This window comes from Pomacea canaliculata, unplaced genomic scaffold (assembly GCF_003073045.1).
Source record: "Pomacea canaliculata isolate SZHN2017 unplaced genomic scaffold, ASM307304v1 utg2218_pilon, whole genome shotgun sequence".
NCBI lineage: Eukaryota > Metazoa > Mollusca > Gastropoda > Architaenioglossa > Ampullariidae > Pomacea > Pomacea canaliculata.
Genome location: NW_020229206.1, coordinates 111,508 through 127,553, shown reverse-complemented (window position 1 = coordinate 127,553; position 16,046 = coordinate 111,508). Strand labels below are relative to the sequence as shown.

Genomic DNA, 16,046 nt, shown 5'->3' with positions numbered 1-16,046 from the left:
GCAAGGAAAATGCTCACATCGGATTGGTCAAAAAACCCTTGTCTCTCGGCTACATGCTCAAGCTCGTTTGAGACACTTTATCTTGTTTTAACAAGATGCTTAGAGCCCCAGGTGTAAAATTATCAAAACATTTTTGTAATAATGATCTTCTATCAATCTTGATATTTACCTTTAATTTGATGCTTTTTGGGGGGAAGCTGCATAAATAACTGGATACTGCCTAAATCTTTGTTAGAAAACAGACTACTCCCTGTTGCTAGCAGACGATCCATCTCGTCACATCCGCGTGTAGACTGTCCTGCTGATAATCGTAACTATCATTGATATTCCTGGGTTCATCTTTTGTGGCATTGTGAAGCTTCTTACTTAAATTACCTCTTACTCCAGCCTGTATTACTAGCCATAAATTTTCTGGAAAAATTTGAAGAATCTCTCAAAAAGTCTCATCTGGGACTCCGCTAGTGGAACTTCCATGAAACCTCTAGCAAGTATTCAGAGGCGAACAAAGCTTTTCTGCTAAAACCGAAAATAGACCAAAAGGACTTCACCTCTCTAGGCGTCCTTCCTCTAAAAGACAGACTTAAATTTAATAAATGCATTTTCATGTATAAAATACTGACGGGTAAACTATCGCCAAGACTCTTTACTGTTTTCCTCCAATACCACTATAGAACCTCTCCAAAACTTAATATTCCCATTCCTAGACTAGACTTTTTAAATCAAGACTGAAATACTCAGGGAGCGTGCTGTGGAACAGCCTCCCTCTCCATCTTAAGCAATTGAACTCCCTGAACCGATTTCGACGCCAAAATAGATCGGCCTCTAGAGATACCTCCCAACTCCAGGAAACCTTGTAAATACTGTATATACACATATATTTTTTCTTAACCACCACTTTCTTACATATCCATCTTCCTTTATGTTTACTACTAATTATTCTACAATACTTAATTACTTCATTTACATAGTTAGTTTTCTTCCCTTTTAAAGAGCGAGGGCTAAATGGAAAAAAGCTTTTTTTTTTATCATTGTCTTATCATTAACAGCATCAGTTTTTTGCAACACTAAGTCTTACAAGTACAACATGCAGGTGGGAGGTGGGGGATTGGTTTGTGGACATTTGTAAAACAGATGCTTTGAAGAACTGAAATAAGTTGTATGAACTCAAAAAGAAGTTGTAGCTTCTGAATGTATGTTATCATCAACCCCATATATCGAATCAAAACTTAATTGCATCTTCACTATCATCAAGATTCTTGACTTTCTCTCGTCAGCCAGAAGAAATAAGGTTCTAGTAAGTTGGGTGTGCCTTTCACGTGCTGTGCACTGGACATGTTAAACTACTTAAAATTGTTCTTTGCTCCTACATCTACTGCATGCTATGGGACCCTTTATAAGTAGGCTTATATGGGTTGGATTGTCAAGAATGAAGAAGTGTTTTTAAAAATGAGTCATAGTTTTCTGAGTGTGTGTGTGTGCTTATTTGTTTGATTAAGAGAAAGAGATTCAAAATAAATTATAACTCATCAGTTAAGAAGTAGATTGTGTAATTAAAGTAGCTTGCATTTTTTTTTGTGCAGGGATGTGAACTACCTAAAATTTACAGAGCAGTAACCGCATGAAGCAGGAATTTTACAGAAGATAACAACTATTGTTCAACAGAACAACCAGACGAAAATGGCAGCTACAGGTTTTCAAGATCTTGGTCCAAGCTTCTATTTTATAGCAAAATGTGATAGTATGGATGCTTTGCGCAGATGCATTACCTCAGGTGTGTGGGCAAGCAGAGAGCGATCCAAACCACCTCAGCCTCATCATATTTTAGCTGAAGTCTTTTCTGAAGGCCCAGTGATTCTTATTTTCAGTGTGAACAATTGCCATGGATGGCATGGGTATGCCAGTATGCTGAGCCCTCCAAACAGAGAAATGAAAGTAAGTGAAGAGGATGGAAGTGGTCAGTGCTATCATGAGTCAGTTGTTGAAGGGAAGAAAAATGAAGACAGCTTCTCCACTAACAGTGCAACTGAGTATTTAAACCTCTTAGGAACTGGTGTTGAAGATGCAAGTGATGATGGTAAACAAATTAGTCTTTGGCATCACTTTAAAATTCACTGGCATAAACAGTTTCTTACTGATTTTGGAGAAAGAAGCCTGTCTTTTGAGAATACAAAGCACTTTGCTCTTCCTGACAGTACACCTGTTAACAAAGCTCGTAACTGGCAACAGATAACTCCAGTTGTTGGACGTCAGATATGCCAGTTGTTAGATGATCATTATGCTAGTCTGGTAGAAAGAAGACAAAAAGCAGTGGAAAACAAGCAGGCTTCTAACCCTGCACCATTTCTTAACATGGATGGTTGTGCTGGGAGAGAACATGGTGAGCACTGGAAGATGATCGTCCAAAAAGTGGAGCATGAGCTTGGTCGAGTGCATCTGGCCTGCCCATATGGCAGTCAGAGGTGAGAGGTCTGCGATATTTATCTTATATCATCGATGTCTATCCCTTAACCAGCTGATGACAAGTTATAAAGGTCTAATACACTAGAAGAAGAAGGTTGGACTTAGTTTCCACATGCTGAGTTCTTTAAAAGGTTATTGCTGTTTTATATTTAGACTAGAATCTATTGCAAATCTTTTACTGTGACTAAATAATAGTGTCATCTCAGAGTCACTTCTTGTGGTCATAGTATAATGACATACTGACTGGTTTTACTATTAGGCAGATAATACTTTTTCTTTTATTTTTATTAAGAAAAAGGAGAAATTACTATTAGATAATAAACACTTTTTCCTTTATATTTATAAAAGTAAAGAGATATAAGTTCTGATTTTAGTTTGGTCTGTTAATGGGGTGGGAAAAGCCAGCAGTTCAAATGAGTTTGTCTTTATCTACTGAATTTGTCTTTTATTGTTGTAGATACAACCTCCAAAATGAGAACAGCGATATCGATGCCTTTGTGGTTTATCAGGCTCACACTAGAGACCTCTTGTCCTTCAATCCTCCTAAGGGAACTGTGAAGGTTAGACCAGTAGTGCTAGCAGTAGTATTAACATTGGTAGCGGTACACTATATCATATCATCCTTGTTATCATAAATTGTCATGGTGATCATTGGTGTCACCATTGTCATGGTAATAGTAATAATAATAACTGAATTTGTAGAGAGCATTTCCCGTATAGATGTGAGCTCAATGCGCTGTGCACAAAGACTAGAAACCAATCAACAGTCCTCTGGGGCAAGCATAAATAAAATGCATGAATGCAGATGAAAAACAATGAGAACAATGAGCAGAAGAGTTCTTTTGATCATGAAAGATATTTCTTAGAGGTGGGTCTTGGAGCTAGATTTGAAAGCTTCAAACATAAACACAGTTCAAAGAGAGAGGGGCAGAGAATTCTAAATGATGGGTCCAGAGAATTAAACACAGCATCCACCAAATTTCTCTAATCTGATGCATAATACAGAGAGGATGGCAACACAATCAGATAAAAGAGACCAGCTTTGTTGGTATCAGTAGATCTGACAGATAAGCTATAATGAGAGGTAATGTTGACAACTGAAGCACAATATGTGGCTATCTTGTAATCAAGGCAAGCTTGAACTGGCTGCCAGCGGAGCGCACAGAACACAGGTGTGGCATGGCCTGCATGTTGTTCACAGAAGACAAGTGGCATTATTTTGCACTCTCATAAGTTTGTCATGTAGGTGATCAGAGATTTGTAGATTGTCATGGTAGTCATTGTTGCGTGTTGCTTGCTACAGTGGTGTTTGAGGTGTGGGGGCCGGGAGGGGGGCCCCGAGGGCGTGGTCATTTGATCAGGTCAGGAGGAAATAGGCCCGCATCGGGGCACACCATAAGTCAGGGGCGCGTACCTGATGAGGTCTTTTGTTGCGGGTCCTGACAGGAGATGGTGGGGTGGGGGGGCGGGACCTCTCCCCAGGGTGGGATTTCGATTTTGGAAGCCCGGGGTCGGGTTGGCAGAAAGAGAAAAACTTCGGTGCCTGGAGACACTAGCTAGTGTGCTCGGGACTCTGCTGTTGGTGCATTCCCTGGAGTGGTGTGTGGTACGGGTCCTGGCAGAAGCTTCTTAATTTTTCTCCTGCGTTTTCTGCGTGCGGCAGAATGAATGCGTCATGACCCGATTGGGTGAGCAATTAGAACTTCGTGTCGCCGTTTTACAAGCTAGTGGCTGGCCGGCCGGCTTGATTATTTTTCCTCAACGCTCCAGTGAATGATAATAAAATATCATATATATATATATGTGTTTAGCGACCTATAGACTGTATAGTGAATTGTCTTTGTGTAGATAGGGTTTCGCGTCTGTCGTAGCAGACGACGCTGTTGATGAAATGTTACGAGAGACACGCTGAGGGGCCAGCTTTGTGATCATGCGCGCATAGTATTTATGTACATCATTTTCTGCAGACTCAATCACTCGGTCACTAAATCACTCGGAGTGAAGGGTTAACACACAGGCGAAGGATTAAGAGACAGCCGTCAGTCAGCAAACTGAGGACGGAGTGCCGTTCACCACCTGAGTGTGGTCAAGTGTCAGCGGACTGTTGGCCCCGAGACTCGAATCGCGAGGACGGACTGTGTGCTGGACACTAGCAGTGGGCGTGACACTGTAACAGTGTAACTGATGTGTGGCAGTGAGCAGCGAGCTGGGAGGGAGGATAACCTGTATACTGTGGGGAAAGTTGTGTGCCGCGTCGGACCACATGGGCTCCATTAGTTAGAGGAGCGTTTAGACGTGCGTGTGTGTATATATATCTGCTTTTTTCTTCTTTTTTTTTTGTTTGTTTGTTAGTGGTGGGGCCCTCCCCTGTTTGTTTTGTTTTGCAATTTGTTGTATTGGTTGGTTTTTTTCTTCCCTTTCTGTGCGTGTTTTGTGTTCACTGAGGAGTGATTGACTTCGTCGCTCGCGTCGGGCGCTTGAAAGTTTATGTCTGTGTGATTGCGAGTGTGTCTGTTAGAGAGCAAGTCCCGCGACGCCCGATCGCGTTACGCGACAGTCATTGCTGTCATCATATTGTTTATTAATACTATTAATACAATTAGAAAATAATCTCAAATAAGCTTGATATGCACATAAAAAAAATAAGAATGATCGACATGTATCCTAAATATATAGTTAATGAGATATGCACCAAAAATACTTTTGCTTATAGACCAGTGGAAGAGTACCTGAAGCTACTTTGTAATTTATAAATCCAAGATACTTTATAGACTGAAGACAGACATATGTCTTATAAATGGTATGCCTTTTGCAGAACAGTGAGAGAGAGACATGTGATTATACAATATTAGAACTGCACCGATATTGTGAGCTACTTTTGTCATCGGATGCTCGATGTGTTGAAACTTTGTTCCTCCATGATTCAACCTATTATTCAGGCATCACCAGAATGGAGACAGCTACAACAGCATCGACAGCAGTTTTTGAACAGGTAATGTATTGGTGACCCTTATCACTAAACTTTTTCAGGTTTTCTCACAAGCTATAGATGAATAAATCTCTTCTTGTAGGACTATGTTTAATTTTTCCCTGCTTTCATCATGCTTGGCTTTAAGCTGCTATTATACTGTACATTTACTATAAACATATTGAGTTAGGATAGTTAGCATGCTAGCAAAGCATTTTACGGCAGTGGATAATTACAAAAAGACTTACTGATTTTGTTTCTACAACTACTTCACAATAAAACAATCTAATTCAATCTTATTTTTAAAAAAACAAAAGGTATTGTGGCAGTGATGTTTATTTGAAACATACTTTTAGGGAAATCACTGAAATCTAGATGCTTTGCTAACACAAAATGGATAGTTAAGAGGAAATCCAGCAAATATGATGTTTGTGGCATTTTTCCATAATATTCCGCACTACTTTTTCCAAGAAAATGCCTGGAAAAATATTTGGGAGATGCCTTGGGCTCAAACGGTGTAAAACGGCTGCAGCATTATGTGAGAGAGAATCCTGGTATAACTAGTTCCAGCACCCTACCGCGTCACATCTCTAAACTGGCATACATCATTGTCAGGCTGCTACAGAATGCCGAGTAGGTCATATATATTACTGGTAGCTTTGTCACTCACTCTGTGGAGTGCATCATGTGATGCAGTCTAAAGATAAAGTCTTGGGGCATGTCTGGTAGATCATGTGACATCATTAATCATGGCTGAGACCATGGATGTCACAATGTGTGATGATGGTCATGGATGTCAGGTGTTAAAGTCTTGACTTTTCTGTATTATCGCCGTGGTGGTCAGTATATCTGCTGTGTAAGTTATGACGTCTCTGTATTATAGTCACAGTGTTCACTGCATCAGTTGTGTTAATTACACGCTGCTGTATTATAGTCCTTAAAAATTATTTCCAAACTTTGTTAGGGACATTGTCATGGGCAGGCAACTTGAAGTTTTCCGAAACAATAGCTCCAACAACAAGATGCTGCTTCTCAGAATTCGCACTTCCAACCTAACCTTGAGTGAAATCAACACACATATAGAAAAGTAAGTATTTGTGTGTAAAAATTTAAGTCATGTGTGTATGTGTGTGAGCGTGCATGTGTATACCTATGTGTCTGTATATTGAATTGAACACTTGTAGAACACAGTATCACAGCTAAAATACTCTCTGTGTTGAACAACAAATAGCAAGAACACAGAAAGTGAAACAACACTAGCTAACAATGACATGTGATGATAAGGATAGGTGAATCTGAACCCAGTAGCATGCCAGTTTGATATCCATTTGGTGCAGCAAACTTCCTCCATCTGTTTTGAATGGGTACCTCACACTGTAGATGGTTGAGGAAAGGTAAAGCAGTGAGAGAGAAGGGGAAAGGAGATGGACATGGCCCTCACAAAAAAAGCTGGCCCCCAGAAAAGTGTTGTTACTAAAACCTCAACTCCCAGTGACTTTAACAAAAGTTAGGGCACAACCTTTACCTTTTTTTTTTTTTTTCGTTATGATGCTTCAAACACACTTTGTCACTAAAATGTAATCAGTAAACTAAAAATATATAAACAGGAAATAAAAGTTAATATAGAAAAGACATTTGACTCATGAAATATGCTATCAAGAAAGAAACTGTGATGCTTAATGATAGACGAAAGTTAAACATACTCTTTTTTTAAACAGTAAGCATTTAAGTAATGAACTGACAAATAAGGCATGGGAGAGAATTCCATTATTTAAAACGGGTGAGTGAATTCACACGTATGAAAAAAAGATTGCAGTCATCCCTAGCATATGAGGAAACAAATAGCTCCAGCTTACCCCAAGAACAGTCACAAACACCTCATTCCCCACCAACCAGATGGTTATAAAACTATCTTCATTTTTTAAATTTAGCATACACAGCCACAACCAGGCATTGTCACAGCTGACTGGCATTGTCATATCCTACAATCACACACTTGATCGCTGTTGCATGTAGACACTCAGTCCCATCCTATCACACACAACTGGCACTTTCACATTAGGCTTATAATGTTATGTTTATCTTAAATATCTGGCTGTATTTAGTTCACTGTCATATGCATCTCAGAATCACAGTCATAGCTTACACAGGGATCTCCAACTTACAAATTGTCCTCATTGAGACAAAGATAAATCATCTTTAGCTGTCACATTTTTGTCCAGGCTTGTGAGCACTGTCCAGGAAGGAAAGGAGAATGTACCTGAAGATTTGCCATCAGTCAAAGCTAACCTGGAGAAGTGGATGCTGTTCATGCGATTTCTAGACTTTCAGCAATTTCCTCCACAAAGCTGATGACTAAATACAGTATATGGCTGAAGAAACATCGCAGCAACATTGTCATCATGTTTTAAATCATGTACTGGGAAAAAACCCATAGACTAGCAGTTGATGGGTCATGGGAATTAGAAGTATAAGCACGCCACAAATAACCAGCTGTGAACTAAAGTGGTAAGGGATACATAGTGGAAAGTTGTGGGAAACTAGCACTAAATAATAATAGGATTTGTATAGCTTAGTGCATGTTACGAAAGACAGAGAGCAGGTCATGTCACAGAGATAAGCATAATGTGCGCACATGTGTGTGTGTATGTCGCCAGAATCTATTCCCTTTCATCTCTCACATCATTCTTCCCTCTAGTGTGCTGGCGTGTCATCATACCTCTAATTGCCCTTGTGGATGAATAAAGTTGTATTGAATTGAATTGAATTGAAAACAAAGACACATGCACAGTGAGCACTGCCAGGAACGTGGAATGCAGAGATAGTAAGGTGGACAAAAGAATGGTAAGGGTAGCATGATTACAGTAAGTATTTTTGAAAGAGAGAGATTCTACATAGTTCACTAAGTTAATATTTTTAGCATATTTAAAATTCTTCTTGAAAGTAATTGTTATAAATTTGAAAAAGTTTAAATTTAACAATTTTTATAAGATTGGCTTTTTGTGTCTTATGTAAAATACATGAAAACCATAACAAAATCCAATGGAGTGATGTTCTTAAACTGATACTAAGGTTGTATGATGATAATCATCATCCATTACTTGACTTGTACTGGCTGATCACCAGATAATCTGGCCTACTGGTGCTGCTGGGACCTGACTATATGCAGCAGTGGACACTGGGGCAGTTTTGGGCAGTGTTCAGTAGGTCTTGCATGGAGTGACCAGTCTACTCCTTCACATACCCCACCCACTTTTTTCTCTTCCTAAGCTGTGACCTCCTTCCATGGAGCCACAGAGGACAGTTTTTTAGAGTGTTGCGCTGGACGACATGACTGAACCAGACCAATGCGCTGTTTCACTATTGTGAGAAGGGTTTCCTCGTGTCCCATGAGGGTGGCAACTGAACTCTGTATAAAATTATTCTCATGTCTGTCTAATGTCTATCCATTGGTATATTGTCTTTCAAACATGCATTTGTATGGCTGCTTGCACTTACACAAAGATACAGATGCACAAAAACAGACTTTATTAATGGTCACTGAATAAATAAATAGATTTTACTGAATACAGCAGTAAACAATTCTTGAAACATTCCTTAACACATGTTTATTAACACATCAAAAGCCATATGTTTGTATCAATTTAAACGGTGTACATACTACAGTTGTAATACTGGTAAAAGTGTCATCTTATATTTATACACATTTTATTTTAACAAAATAGATTATGATGGCAATTGTACTCCCATTTCTCTCTCTCTCTCTCAAACGTGCGCGCACACACACCCTCCTGCCTGTTCCCACCTCATCCAGGATGATTTTCTGCGCTCTCTCTCTCTCGCATGCTTATGTGCATAAAAGCAAAGTCGTAAAAGTGTTCCGTGAAAATGCATTAGGAAGTGTGTAAATTTCTTTCATAATGTCTTTGCAGACACAGGTTTATAAAAGTCATGGGTCATAATTTAATCTTTGACCACATTATTTGCATGTTGTGTAAATTACTGTAAGACACTTTTCAAACTGTCTCAAAGTATTCAGTGGATATTTCTCGATGCACCTGTGCAACTTAGTTTATATTATTCAAGTAATTTTTTAATTCCAAAAAATATCTGGCCATTGCCTGCAAGCTCTTGGTACAATATCCTCATTCTAGTCAATAAATGATAAAATAGTTATAATAAACAAAACTATGCATCTTCAACTACATTTTTGCTGCTTCTCATTGACTGTCTGCTACTTATCTCATACTCTGCACTTGACTCGCACTGCTCTCTCTTCTAACCCACTCATGCAGTATTTTGTCTCTCAACTGCCTTAAAAAATCCAATTCTTTTGGACCTTAGTTCGTTGCACACATAGCCTATTTAGTAGCTGTGAGCATTAGTCACAGTCATGTTGCATCTTTCTACTGGTATGGTAAATAAGGAAGAAAAGAAGTTGAAGTGTTGAATAACACTATTACAGGAAAACTGTGAAATTAAACGAATGCTGCAGATTTGCATGCTTGCATACTGCATGGAGTCAGATTTTGGAGGTGGATTATCACACAGTGACTGGTTTATTGCTTCCAATGTGCTGATACTCAGTGTTGTACATCTTAGGTGCAGTGAAAATGGATTTAGTTCCAGGGTTAGGAAGTACAAATGGAGTGTCAACTGCACAGTAATAATTCTCCTTCTGTCTCACATGGTCTTGTGGCACATAGTTGCCTGCATATTCAGATTTCAGGCCCCTGAAACATTTTAAATACCGCTTTGTGGGAAACCTCTTGACATAACAAGGAAACATTTTACAATATGATGTAACTTTCTACAATGTATGAATGCTTACGTAAACAGTAGCATAGAAGGCTGTTATAGGTGACTACAATGCGAAAATAGCAAACTTGACAAGAAGTCTCACATTGCCTTACATTAATAAATAAGGGCAACTCACTGATGTGGCACTGGAATCATGGCCTTAGGAGGGCGTGGGATTTTAGTAGCAGTTGGGAAGACCATTGTGTCTCTCATTGGCAGCTTTTCTCGTGGTACAGTGTGTTTAGGAAGTGAGCTGTCAAGCAAGCAATGTACATCATGTTTAGGGAGCACGCTGAACAACTGTGCAATGTTCAGCAGTCTGTAATACATTCAGATTATAATTTTGGCTGTGCATGATATCATGCAATCTATCTTTTTGCAGGAAAATTGTGAATTGTTACATTATGTCATGAACCAATAATCTGTCTTGTACATACAGGTTTTAACAGGCTCAGTAAACACAAACATGTCTAGAACAGTGATAAAATGAAACTGCCTACAGGTACCTGAGAGCAGAGGCTAGTTCTGCAGAGTATTTACACACTATAAACTGCTTACTTGTGTTTCTGCCCATGACCCCAAGCCTTTGGGTACTCCTCACAGTCCCAAAATGTTGGTATGTCCTTTTTGGCATAACCTTTCAGTTCAGACAGCTTGAATGAGCGATGGTCCTTGTGTGTTGTGCTGAGGTAAGGATCCAGATTATGCAAGATGCCCTTGTCTCGCACATAGAATGGTTCTCCTTGAAGCTTTGGGTTCTGGGTTGAGCCTTCACCATACTAGAATGGTTCAAAGAAAATTTAAAATCTTTTACTTACAATATACAGTATCTTGCATCAATTTCTATGCAGGTCTCTTACCTGATCTCAGAAAAATGAGGTGAGTAGTTGAGATGCACAACTTTAAGAATTAAGACAGGGTAAAAACTGAAGCACAAAACGGTGAACATGAGATCCCATGCAACTTCTACTTCTCTCACACTTCACTTACCCCACACTAATCCCTTAAGATATTCTGGCAAGTAGCTGAAAGTTCTCTAGAATGCCATAAACAATTACATGACAAATTCAGCATTTATAGTGAAGAAATAAATGCTGGTTTTGTTCTATTTCTTACTCCATTACAAATCCATTTTAGCTGTGGTCTACTTTCAGTGTCATGTTAATTATTGTCAGGTCTGTCTTAAAAATCACTTAATACACTCATTTCATCCCCTAGACTTAATCCCCAGACACTTCATCCCCAGTAACTTCAAATCATGCTTTTAACTTCAACGTCATTTGTCATTAGTTAAAGTTTAAGCTAGTAAATTTAATGTTGTCGAGAATCTGTCGGATGAAGTGTCTGTCTTAAAAGCATATGATTCAACCTGTAATAGACACAACTGCAGTTTTTTTACACATAAATCTCATTATCTATACCCTGGTTCAGACTTGCTAGAGACAAAACATTGTGGGGAAAGTCACTGGGAAAGAGTGATGTGATGAAGACAACCTACCTTTGATGGTCCATCTTTGTGATGATCTTGTAGAGTAAAGTTTTGTGGATAGAAGACCTCCTCAAAGTTGTATTTTTCTCTAAGACCAGGCTGCCCATTGTACTCAGCCTTCATCTCGCTCAGCTGATTTCCCATTGTCAGGGGCTGCCTCCACCCACCTTTTCCTATCTGATGACAGCAACAGTGAATTTATTGGGATTGTGGACTAAATCAGATATGTTAATGCTAGTTTAAAAATTCCCTCCCACACCTCTCTTACACACACACACCACACATGAAAACATCTCACATACACAGATAAAAAGTGGAATGGTATAGTTAACTGAGAGCAACCCAGGTGTTTATATTGTCCATGGCTTGTTGGTCCTAATCTATGATGCCAATCTCTCTAATAAACTGAGTCCTTTAAGTTCTTTCACAAGCTTTTATTTACAGTTTGTACAATGGCTTTTGACTAACTCCTAACACCCTTTCCCACCATGCTAGTCCTTTTTCACACTTTTCCTGCTTGTCTTCCTTTTTTCAATATCATGTTACTCTCAGTTCTTGTTCTTGTTATTTCGTTCCTCTTTGCATTTTCTGTATTTGATTTTATTCTTGGTTAGGACTGTTGTTTATTCTTTTATAGTTCATATGTTATTTGTTTTCCTGTCCCTCGTATGCTGTCCATGTTTCCTTCTTGTTCAGGTGCTAAGAGCATGCTCGTTAGGAGTGTGAATACACATTTTACAAATTTTGCATTGATTATTATTATCAGACAGCAGATATGCTGGCAAAAGGCGACATACGCCTTACCACCTCAGCAGTAACAAACTTGGAGTGGCACAAGTTGACTAAAGGTGACACGTGCCTGAAGATACTTGCACCATCTCTGTCTCTGTGCTCTCTCTGTTTCTCTTTCAATAAGTCACTTTCTGATGTCACCCTCTCATGATTTTAGAGCTTATATACAGTTTACTAGACGCTAAAAACATCTAGTGATTGCAAGTCGTGCATGTGTTCACTGGCTCCAAACATTCTGGTTAGCAGTCATACATGCATTCACACCTACTAGAAAGGTCTAGATGGGTGGGACAAAACTGCAGGAGAGAGAGTATGGCCAGGTAGAGTATGGAGTCAAATATCCTTAATGTCAGTCACCAGGCAGCACACCTCTACAATAGTTACAAAATTTAATTCGTAACACCCTCATACAGAGTGTGATGTAAGTACCTTTTCAGCAAGGTCCTTGATGTAGTTGACCTTCCAGTGGCCTGGAGCTTTCTTGTGAATGCGTTCTCCATATAACAAAGTGTGGGGTTTCCTGTCGTGGTAAAATCCTGATGTAGTTTGATAGTGCTGCCCTCTAGTGAGCTCATCTTCTTTGGCCAAATAAGGAGGAAGAGGATCTCTTATGATAGTCTGTCAAAAACCATTGAAACCCATTGGTATTAAAATATTAGACCAAACTCTTAGATTTAAGCAGAATGCATAATTATATCTAAATGAGACATTGAAAAAAAATTAAAAGGTTATAAATAAGTCACAGAGTTCTATGGCCACATGATTTTTAATTACTGTGCAGCAAAACAACGGAACTCTGTCCCTTTCCATAGCTGTACCACCTACCCACTATTGAATCCTTTAAATGTGCACTCAAAACTTAGCTCTTCCTTAAGCAGTACTCCTAACATCAGTCTACACAAAGCTAGACCTATTTCATACTTCCCCCCCCCCTTTCTTCCGCTTATTGCTACTTCCCTATTCATCTTTCTTTTGTAAAGCCATGATATTTTCAGTCCTTGTTACTTGGATCCTCTTTACTTTTTTTTCATATTTGTCTTTTTTTGTGTGTGTGTCATCAGTACGTACTGTTATTTATCTGTCCCTCATATGTTCCCCATGTCTCATTCTTGTTCTTAAGAGCTAAGAGTATGTTCCTTAGGAGTTTAAGTATGCACTATATAAATTTTGCATGTATTATTATTATTAGAAGGTGGAACTCAGTCACATCCTTTAGCTCCCCAGATAAATCATTTTTTTTTTAATTTATTTATTCAGTTTTTAGGAGGCCATCTGGCCCACATCAACATCAGATAATAATAACAATCAGACAAGATTCAGACAAGATTCTGACATTCATCCTCATGTAATGCTCATGGTCATGCAGATCTCCTTTACAAACCTTGTTTTTAAGTAAAGGACAACTCTAATGGTTACTCTACACTCTAGGTTCTTACATGTGTAGTTTACAATTTCCAAATACCATTTGGTTCACGTCAACCTCTTATATTGTATGTTACATGCATATTAACAGTGGGTTGCTGTATATGATCAACATTTTAGTTGTATTTGGTTTTTAGTTAAATGATAAACAGTATAATGACATTCAGTGCTAAGTAATTATATGTACACTGTCATGATGTCCTCATTTTCAGACATTCTGTTATATAGAGGGCAACATTAATAGCTACTTTACCCTTAAGGTTCTTACACAAAAGGTGAACCTTAAAGGATGAGGGGAATTTATGGTAAAAGAGTGGGATATATCTCTTACGTAGAATTGTATATTTAGGGCATATTAACAGAAAATGGTATCGGTCTTCCACACTTTGACTATCACATTGATTGCACTCAGGTTTGTTGCTAGTTTGGTGACGGGTGTTTCCATTAAGGGGTAAACAATTACTTCTCAGCAAACACTGGACCCGTCTATGTTCACGTCGTAATATCTGGTCTATATATGTTGCTCTAAGTAAATCTGGCTGGTAATCGCAGTAATCTGAAGAAGAAGAAGAAGATACTGAATCATGCCATTTTTGGAGAGAGCAATCCTTGAATCTTTCTTTTATAGTGGTGATGAGTAAGGGGAGATTACCAACTGTCTGCCATTCCCACACATATCCAAAACCGTAGCTACATAATAAAATCATGATAAATCATGTACCCATTTGTGTTGAGCAACTGTTAGGTTGGTAAGTTAAGTTTTCCAGTCGAAGGCCAGATTAAACTGTGTATAATACGTTCGCGTAGCAACTATTACGGCTCAATTTAAAGCAAAACATGATGCATGACAAACGTTTCATACAATCTAAATATGCTCTCATTAATATCGACGATTGAAAAGCCATTTCCTATAAAGTTTTGGTGGTCTTATATGCTAGTATAGAGCTGTTTTGTTTTCTCTAAGTAAAAGTGCAGAAAACTTGCGATGCTTACGGTAAACTCGGTGTCTGGAAAATAATATCCTGGCCTGTAATGATGGCCGACTTCAGTACTTGTCTGGTGCCAGTCCTGCCGCCTGTCGCCGTATTTCAGTTCTTGGAAATCGCTCATTTTATGAAAATATTTCGCTTTAGGAAATAATTTTTATCAGTTCGTCTTAGTTGAGCTTTTGAGACCCTATACGTAGATTTGCACAGCACTGTTACGGAGCTTTGCTTCGTAGCGACTGCGGTTGCTAGGTAAGCAGCGTTCAGGGGAAACTATTCCAAAATGACAAGAAGTTATCGGAGTGACTCCCCTTCAGAAGGTCTACATGGTATGATGGCCTAGCGCCCCGCGCTTTTAATTAAAATCATGGTGTCGAGGGCCCCGCACAAGCCCTATGCCTCGGGCCCCGCGGGGGCCGGGGGCTAAGAACGGGTCTGAATGGCAGGTGTACTCCCACCACAAACTTCTCTCTCACACTGACGAGAGTAAGCAGAGCACATCCATTCAAAATCTGGATGATCCAAAGGAGATGTACGAAAAGAGAGGACAGGCAACGCCAGTTGTTTTTTGTTTTTTTAAGTAACTTCAGTCCTCAGTGACAGGCAACGTAAGATCGTGGAGTTTATCAGTGAAAATGATCTGGACTCTATGCTGTTGACTGATATGTGGCTCAGTTGATCGTGGTGATGAGTCTCTGTGTTGATGAGACCGCAGGTAACTACAGTATATGGTCATTCCCCCGTGCCAGTCGCGGAGGAGGGATTGCTGTGACATTTAAAACATCTCTCGTTAGTCATCTTGCATTTGGCACTGATCTCCCTTTTGTGCACTCGTCATTTGAATTTTAATTGTTAATGGAAGACTTTCATTGCCATCTAGAGAAGTTCATCTTATGTGTTTATATAGACCAGCAACCAACACCACAAATTACTGACAACATGTTTCTGTTGGAATTTCATTGTCTGTTAGACCACTACAACAGGCTCAGTGGCATACCTGTAATCGTGGGTGACTTCAATGTCCAATTTGACAAAACAAAGAAACAAAAAACACCAAACTATCTGTATACCAGTTTTTCCAGTCAGTCACCGAGCCCACTCACTTAAAAAATTAATGTTTTGGATTGGG

General features: G+C 39.1%; 2 protein-coding genes across 2 annotated transcripts; one reads left to right on the top strand and one right to left on the bottom strand.

Moving 5' to 3' along the window:
• The first annotated feature begins 251 nt into the window (after positions 1 to 251).
• LOC112556022 lies at positions 252 to 8,045 on the top strand. Its single transcript, XM_025224632.1, is given in 8 exon segments — positions 252 to 310; positions 1,581 to 2,459; positions 2,918 to 3,020; positions 5,276 to 5,377; positions 5,379 to 5,452; positions 5,900 to 6,061; positions 6,393 to 6,515; positions 7,651 to 8,045. Coding segments are annotated over 7 exon segments (1,476 nt in total). The 5' UTR covers positions 252 to 310; positions 1,581 to 1,677; the 3' UTR covers positions 7,781 to 8,045.
• Positions 8,046 to 8,939: 894 nt separating this feature from the next.
• Positions 8,940 to 15,206, bottom strand: LOC112556023. Its single transcript, XM_025224633.1, has 6 exons — positions 14,925 to 15,206; positions 12,939 to 13,127; positions 11,727 to 11,894; positions 10,787 to 11,007; positions 10,365 to 10,481; positions 8,940 to 10,161 (listed from the first exon to the last, which is right to left on the bottom strand). Exons 1-6 carry the CDS (start codon positions 15,039 to 15,041, stop codon positions 9,972 to 9,974), a joined length of 1,002 nt encoding a protein of 333 aa, XP_025080418.1. The 5' UTR covers positions 15,042 to 15,206; the 3' UTR covers positions 8,940 to 9,971.
• Positions 15,207 to 16,046: the final 840 nt, after the last annotated feature.

Excerpts from the sequence above, each read along its gene's own strand:
- LOC112556023 (XM_025224633.1), bottom strand. The coding sequence starts at position 15,041 with ATGAGCGATTTCCAAGAACTGAAATACGGCGACAGGCGGCAGGACTGG. Across the intron at positions 11,895-12,938 it reads TCAAGGACCTTGCTGAAAAG|ATAGGAAAAGGTGGGTGGAG; the intron begins GTACTTACATCA and ends TGCTGTCATCAG. Across the intron at positions 10,482-10,786 it reads GGTCATGGGCAGAAACACAA|CTCACTTCCTAAACACACTG; the intron begins GTAAGCAGTTTA and ends CTTGCTTGACAG.